Source organism: Lactuca serriola, chromosome 7 (genome assembly GCF_051521515.1).
Source record: "Lactuca serriola cultivar US96UC23 chromosome 7, Lser_US96UC23_V15, whole genome shotgun sequence".
Classification (NCBI taxonomy): domain Eukaryota; kingdom Viridiplantae; phylum Streptophyta; class Magnoliopsida; order Asterales; family Asteraceae; genus Lactuca; species Lactuca serriola.
The window spans coordinates 151428102-151435987 of NC_136414.1; the positions used below are offsets into that span (position 1 = coordinate 151428102).

The following is a 7886-nucleotide window of genomic DNA, read 5'->3' on the forward strand; positions in this document are numbered from 1 at the left end:
GATCCAAGGGAAAATCTGAGTTTATTGAGGTATTTTCGGAGTTCCCTTCTTGTTATATGCTTTAAACTTCCATTAGAGCCCTTCTAAGAGCTATTTGATGTTTGTTCCAAGCCTTATGTGGCATGAATGTCTTAATAAGTCGAAATACCTTTGGATCTGAATGTTGGGGTGTTGTAGAGCCCATATCTACTGTCTTTTTGGAGTTACTTTGCATATTAATCATAGATCTACCCATTTTATGCATCTTTTAGCCTTATTTCCCTTATTCATGAGGTTGTGCACGTAAAGTTGGAAACTTTACGTGGTAAATCAGCTTATTGGACTCAGATCTATCAATTGTATGTGTTGGATTCAAACAAAATCGAGTAAAAATCAGTTGCATGGCGGCAACTCGGCGAGTCGGGAAGAACGACTCGGCGAGTTGGGTCGCGAGTTCCCGAGTCCTTCATTTTGATCATTGTCGAGTGAATCCAGTGAGTTAGAGAGTGGACTCAGCGAGTTGAGGGTAGACTCAGTGATGGAGGGACTCGGCGAGTTGTTCATACAACTCGGCGAGTCCAAGGCAATCTTCTTAGGATCAAGAACAACTCGTCGAGTTGTTCATATGACTCGGCGAGTCGGATGAAGATTGTCTGAGTTTGTGGATCGAATGAGTGCTCGTCGAGTCGATGCCATGCTCGACGAGTAGCAGCGGGTAGGGTCGAGGAGTGAGAATAGGGACTCGGCGAGTTGGCGGCCCAACTCGGCGAGTCAGGTCAACTGTGGGTTGACTTTGTCCGAGAGTTGACTTGGTCCGAGGGTTGACTTTGACCAATGGTAAAAGAGTCATTTTACCCAATGCAGTGTTTAGTATTTGATTGAGTGTGTTTATGGACTTGTAGCCGGGGAGATACCGGAGCAGTAGCAGTTAGCCCTCAGAGCTATTCACTCAGCAGCCAGTTCACGAGGTGAGTTTCCTTTCAGTAGGAACGGGTCTAAGGCCACAATGCCGGCCCGTTTAGCTAGCAGTAGTATCCGGATGTTATCCGATGCAGTAGTTAGCATGTTTGATGCCTTCGTGGCTCAGACAAGATTATGTGTGTTCATGTTAGTGATATGTTATGCTATGATCAGTCAGCTTCGGGCTCCGGTCCGATGTCAGCTTCGGACTTCGGTTCGATGTAGGGGACAAGGTCCCAGTTAGCTTCGGACTTCGGTCCGATGTCAGCTTCGGACTTCGGTTCGATGTAGGGGATAAGGTCCCAGTTAGCTTCGGACTTCGGTCCGATGTCAGCTTCGGACTTCGGTTCGATGTAGGGACAAGGTCCCAGTCAGCTTCGGACTTTGGTCTGATGTGAGCTTCGGACTTTGGTCTGATGTAGGGGATAAGGTCCCAGTCAGTCAGCTTCGGACTTCGGTCCGATGGAGGGGGCAAGGCCCCGTATGTGCTTGATATATTATTGTATGGTATGTGGTAATTTGGGGGAGCTCACTAAGCTTCGTGCTTACAGTTTCAGTTTGGGTTTCAGGTACTTCCGCTTGTAGAGGGAAGAGCTCGGGATGATGGCATCGCACACACCACAGCTTCAGCTTTTATCCTGGGAGATGATTTGGTTCTTGATTTCTATATGACATGGATATGATACAGTTTTCCGCACAGTGTTTTTATTATTATTTTGAGATACATCATGTATGGTTTATGATATGACACTCAGATTATGGTTTTTGGTTATGTTGAAAACGAAATTTTTGGGTCGTATTTTCGGGTCGTTTCACCCATAATTCACCTCACTAACAGATAATGCTTCAATGGTGTCTTCACACCCAAAACCCACTTTGATTCTCGATGTCAATTTTTTTTTGCCATTCTTCAATGATGAAATCAAGTCTTCGAAAAATCTGATTAAACATATCCATCTTTGTCGTCATCTGAAACCCTTCTTAGATATTTTCATATCAAGCCCTAGGTGAAGAAATCAACTCTGTAAGACTCACGATCGATGGATTCAGCAAGTCTCAGATATGTTTATATCAAGCCCTGTGCATCGTAATTGTCAAAATTAGGTTTTCAAAAAGTGAAACGGCAGTAAATAGTGAGCGAATAGAGGAGAAAAAGGATAAGGAGCTCCGACAAGCTCCTTCTTGGTCTATTTGTTCGTGATCGATGGTCCAAAAGGGGAATCATAACAGAACGACAACAAATAGTGAGAGGTTGACTGCAATCGGTGGAAGAAGGAAGAGCAGTCGGTTCTTCCGGTGAGCTGCTTCTCTCGGTACTCCAACCTTCGATGGTGCAACTGTCATACGGGATGATTGCGGTGGTGTTTAATCAGTTGTGAGGAGGGCTTAGCCAGCAGAAGATTATTGCCCTTTTTCGACAACCCTTGTGGATCCTCTTCTCTTCTCCGGTAATCACAAACGCAGGGAAGCAGAGCAACAGTAGTTGCGCCGGACAGGAGGTGTTTGGTAGCCGGAGTTGATGAAATTAAAGGGAAGGGAAGGAGGGTTGCCATCGCTGGTGAAGGTCACATATCTTCTTCTTTGGCCAGAGGTTAAGAGAGAGAGAGAGAGAGAGAGAGAGAGAGAGGCATTCAAATTTTTTTAATAATTAAAATAAATAAATAATAATTAAATTTTTAAAAATGAATTTAAAAATAGAAAATAAATACCCAATGGTATTAAAGTCATTTCAGTTTACAGAGAGACCAAAAACGTAACAAAACTAGCTCAAAAAGACCACCAATCCAAAAAAATCGTGGTTTGGACTAAAACCCCAAAAAAATGCATACCACAGAGACCATTTTTACAGTTTTGTCCTAGTAAAAAAACAAATTATTGTTACTTTTAGCATACTTTAAATAAAGTTTAATCCCTTTGACCTATTCTTTTATAGCTATTTTCATAATTATACTCATTGAACATGCAAATAATAAAATACAAATGAAATTAACATATAAGGTCAAAACTTACTATATCATTAATGGTTCACATATGCAATTTTATCCATTGTGTATAACACTTGCATCATTCAATTTATTTACATCACAAACAAAACAAAGCCCAAGAGCTCATAATATCACAAAAGAACCTAAAAAGAATTGGTAAAATTACATATATTTTCATATGTTCATATATACATTTACATCGATTAGGAAGATACAAGACACAAACAACGCCTCTGTTTCTTCCCCTCCGCCACCAAAAGATTTAAAAAAAAATTAAAATTAAAAATAAAATAAACCACAAAAGGGGAAAGTGGAAAATCATCTACTTACTTAATGCGTTGATAGTTTTCAAGTAATGTTAGGGGTAATGATTGTCAAAATAACTTCACTTTAAGCACGACACGTTTGCAACATATGTGTTCTCAAACTACAATCCTTCACCTGTCAAGGGTATAATCGTAATTAGCAACAAAAATCCGTCAAGAAACCTTTCTTTTCATATATTTTATATAATAATAATAATTTACTTTGAGAGTCGATAAAATTGACAAGAAATCTTTGCAAATCCTAAGCAAAGCTCTCTCTTTTGCAGCCACTTTTGCAAGCTCAGCCGCCATAACATTCACTTCTTCAACCTGAAAATTGTAATTTCATATCCCACTGATATCAGTCACAGTACAACCTGTTTTGTTCTGTCTTAAAAAAACAACAAGAACGCTATAACTAAAATACCTGCAAACAAAGTGATCTTGTTGATGAACCCATTGCTTGAATGAGATCGAGTGCCGAATTTATGGCATCGTTGATGCTTTGGAGGTCAGCCTAACAAAATCAAGATTATTATTAAAGAAAAAAAAATAAATGTTGTTGAATTCTTGAAAAAACATGTAAAATGACGTTGAAAATGGAAGAAGAACACGTACACTTGCTCCTTCACCAACGGGAAGACGAAGTGTGCTTGCTTTCAAAGCTTCAATGGCTCCAAGTAATGATATTGAATGATCTTTATCTAAATATCCCCAATCTTCAAGAAAAATAATCTAATATTTATTCAAGAAAATAGTAATTAGTTTCTTGAAAAGAACATAAGTTTACGCTCAACGCTACTATTGAATTGGACAATGTCACTAAATTTGTCGCTATAATATTTTCAAGATTTTCACATTATTAAATAAACTTACTTGTGCCTTAAGAATAGATGCTAACTTCAATTTTTGTCTCAATAATTGCAACCTATGTCTTTTTTTAGTCACGGAGTCACGTAAATCCGATATCGTAATCCACGCATTCCATAAATTTTCCTAAACAAAAAAAAATGATACATCAAAATACAAACACAAAATCAAAAAACTAAAATTTATAATTTTATATCATACCTCGACACTATGTTTCTGCTTCAACACTATATCTTCACTTCTAGCATTCACAAATCGCCATTGCAATTGCCGATTATATAAAATTCTCAACAAATGTGCATCAAAAAACCGATTTTCACCTACTTTCCCTCTTCGAACATCAACAGCAAAACTAAGCACCGATGGTGTCTCACTAAAATTACTACTAATTTTTGAACCAGGTGTTCTTGGTGATGCTATAAACTTACTTGGTGATGATGGGCGCATTCTATTTGGGGAAGCCATTGTTCGTGGTGATGATAATGGACTACTTTCAGGCAAGAATTTTTTAGAGATTGAAAGTTTTTGTGGGGTTATGAGTTTTGATTTTGGGCTTGTTGAAAGTGGTGAACTTGGATCTTGTAATCTCCTTATTCTACTATTAGTTTCTTGCCAAAATTTTGGTGATACGATAATCCCTCTAGGCCCGATTCTTGAACGATTTTCTTGAATTCCTGAAGTGCTACCAGATGATACGCTATCTGTATCGGAATCTTTGAATGAATTCCCATCTGGGTTTTGTTGAAAATGGTTTAAAAGATCGATTGAATGTTCAAAATCAAGATTCGATTGGTGTGAAGAAGGTCTAATTACATTCCCGGAAGAGTTTATCTTGCTCTTTTCAACCCCACAATCCAAGCTCAAACTTTTCGATAAAACGGTGACGTTTGCTTGCCGGATTCTGCCAGGCCACCGGTGGTGATCTATCGGTTTAGTGTTCTCGAGATGATCTCCTCCGCCGCCGTCAACCGTCGTTCTCATAGGGGTGGGAGTCGGAGTTCTCTTTCTTTCAGGGGTACCCTTTCTTACTGTATTTGAATTTGGGGATTGTGGAGTTACTTTGGTTTTACTAATCGGTAGAGAAAACGCTTCGCCTTGAAACGACACAGATAAACTTCTCGTAGATGTAACCAGAAGTTTAGTAGCTGCCGACAACGTTTCTCCGGCGCCACCACCGGCATTGTTGGGTTTCAGCGTAAGATCCGCCCTGATGGGTCGTCTCCGGTCAGCGGAAACCGACCGTTTTGGTGCCGGAGTAGTTGAATTTCTTGAAATTAAAGGGGAAGGCGACCTCCGTAATGTGGGTAGAGATGATGAATTTGAATTTGAAATTGAATTTGAATTTGAAGAAGTTGAAGGTGAAGGAGAAAGGTATCTTGAAGAAACTTGTCGTGGTTTATGTCTAATTGACTTATTAGGGGTAGTAATACTGATACCATTATCTTTTTCCGAAGGCAACAATGGAGGTCTTGTTGTTTGATTTCTGGTTGTAGTTTCAGAAACGGCAGCCACCATCATCGATGAAAAATCAAACCCAGAAGGAATTTCAGTAACTCACCTCACATTGTCGATTTACGCCATGAAAAGATCAAGAAAAACCTGTTTTTCTCCAAAACAAGAAAACCCCTGAAACAGAAAGATCAAGAAACACCATTGTAATTCAAACCCCGTTAATGGGTAGTCGGAATTCCCACATTTTTCAGAATTTTTCAGTAAATTGATCAGAAACCCACAAAATAGTAGCTACCGTACACTGTTTAAGCTGAAGATTTAAGAGAGAGAAAAAGTATTTCTTTATTTCCTTTTAGAGAGAGAGAGAAGCTTTGGTGCATCTTTGGAGGTGAGTTTGGGGTTTTGTGAATCTTTGGAGAAACGTTACGTTAAACAAATAATATTTTTCTTGTTTTTAGTTACTTTTAATTTTATTTACATTCTTTTTGACGCTAAAAAATTGTTTTTATTTATTTTGTAATGGTTTATGAAAATAATTGGTAAAGACCCAGGGCAGATTTACTATAGTTATCTCTCAAATTTTTTTGTCAAATATAAATTTAGTGAAAGTCTATCGTAAATTCGATAGAAATCCATCAAAAATCTGTTAGCAATCCATCACAAAATCTGATAATTACGAATTTAATGTAAATCTGTCAGTTTAGTGATTTTGTGGCGGAATCCCTTTCGAAAATAAGTTTTTTTTCTAGCAGAAACAACTCTTAAAAGTTTTGTGTATTCCGTGGTCATTCTTCTTACATCCGTTTTGTAAAGAAACGATGTTAAATACTTTTAATCTATTAATGTGTATATATGAAAATTAAAAAGAATGAGTATATGGTATAAAGAATAAAGACGTATTGCTTTCTAGCTTTTAGTTCCATGTGATATGTTTAAAGAAAGAATTATACTTTTTATACATTTATTCCATGAGGTTGTTATGTAAAATATTTTTTTAAGCCAACGGCTAACATTATAAATTAGTCATAAATAATAACATAGAAATATCAACAATAACATATATAAAAATGGGTTGAGACGTCAAAATAATCAATTTAAAGTTGTTCATCTTCATATCATGTTCATGTCATTTCGTGTCGCGAATCGTATTGAGAATTGTATTTTTTATAAATTAATTAATTAAATTATAAATATAATTTTAAAATCATTTGTGTGTTATGTCATGGGAAATTTAAGAAAAAGTTCATATGATAAAAATAACTATTTATATATATATATATATATATATATATATATATATATATATATATATATATATATATATATATATATATATATGTTAAACATCTTGTATATCTTATACTATATTATAAAGCATATTAGTCATATCTTGAATTTTAAGAGCTATAAATTACAAAGTTTTTTATACAAATCAATTATGTATAAATAATTTTTTAATACTTACGAGAAGTTTGAAGACTTGAATTAAAAAATATATTAAAAATTCTATTTGGAACAAAATGAAAATTTTAAAATATTAATTTAATATATATAAATTAATTTATATTTGTTAAACTACACACCAGTATCAATTAATTTACATCAATAGTATAAAGATGCAACATAGATATATGGTATAAACAAATATTTTTTATTTAAAATTGATAGATATTTTATTACATAATAACTAATAATAAAGTTTAATAATTATTTTTCCGTAAAAACTTTTCGTCAAAATAACTATTTATAATCACCGTTTAAATGAGCACACATCCTCTATATATATATATATATATATATATATATATATATATATATATATATATATATATATATATATATATATATATATATATATATATATATATATATATATATATAAACAAAAAAAAATAATAATAAGATATATTGACTCGAACATCAGACCAAAAACAACACGTTTAAAATCGAATGACATGATATATAATTAGCAAAATATTACATCTTTATGAATCTTAATCGCTTGCTCAAATGCTACTAATAATACAATAATTAACTTTAAAAGGAAATACCTTAACTAATAGAGTACAAAATACAAATACAAAGTAATATAGTATTTTTTTATTATTTAATAATGAAAATATACTTACCTATATTAGGAAGATGTGTACTCTTTTAGCACCTAAATAAACGTCCAAATGGAAATCGATAGCCTAGTTTCAACTCTTTCTTGCCTCCAACCCGACCCTACCCGAATATTATTCCTTATATATTTATGGAAAAAGATAAGACATTTAATAATAAGATATTATATGTGTCATACATAAAATATAGAAGGTTTAATAGGGCCTATGTC

General features: G+C 34.8%; 1 protein-coding gene across 1 annotated transcript; it reads right to left on the reverse strand.

Moving 5' to 3' along the window:
- Nucleotides 1–3055: 3055 nt before the first annotated feature.
- LOC145062047 (QWRF motif-containing protein 2-like) lies at nt 3056–5956 on the reverse strand. The gene is made up of 6 exons (XM_079009659.1): nt 4301–5956; nt 4106–4225; nt 3848–3964; nt 3657–3746; nt 3452–3559; nt 3056–3365 (listed from the first exon to the last, which is right to left on the reverse strand). The coding sequence occupies exons 1-6, from the start codon at nt 5615–5617 to the stop codon at nt 3315–3317; spliced, it is 1803 nt and encodes a 600-aa protein (XP_078865785.1). The 5' UTR covers nt 5618–5956; the 3' UTR covers nt 3056–3314.
- Between the last annotated feature and the right edge of the window lie 1930 nt (nt 5957–7886).

What these genes read in the sequence shown, in the direction of transcription:
- LOC145062047 (XM_079009659.1), bottom strand. Translation starts at nt 5,617, where the DNA reads ATGATGGTGGCTGCCGTTTCTGAAACTACAACCAGAAATCAAACAACA. An exon ending in CATCTATTCTTAAGGCACAA is followed by an intron (nt 3,965 to 4,105) that starts GTAAGTTTATTT and finishes AATAAATATTAG; the next exon opens with ATTATTTTTCTTGAAGATTG. An exon ending in CAAGATCACTTTGTTTGCAG is followed by an intron (nt 3,560 to 3,656) that starts GTATTTTAGTTA and finishes TACAATTTTCAG; the next exon opens with GTTGAAGAAGTGAATGTTAT.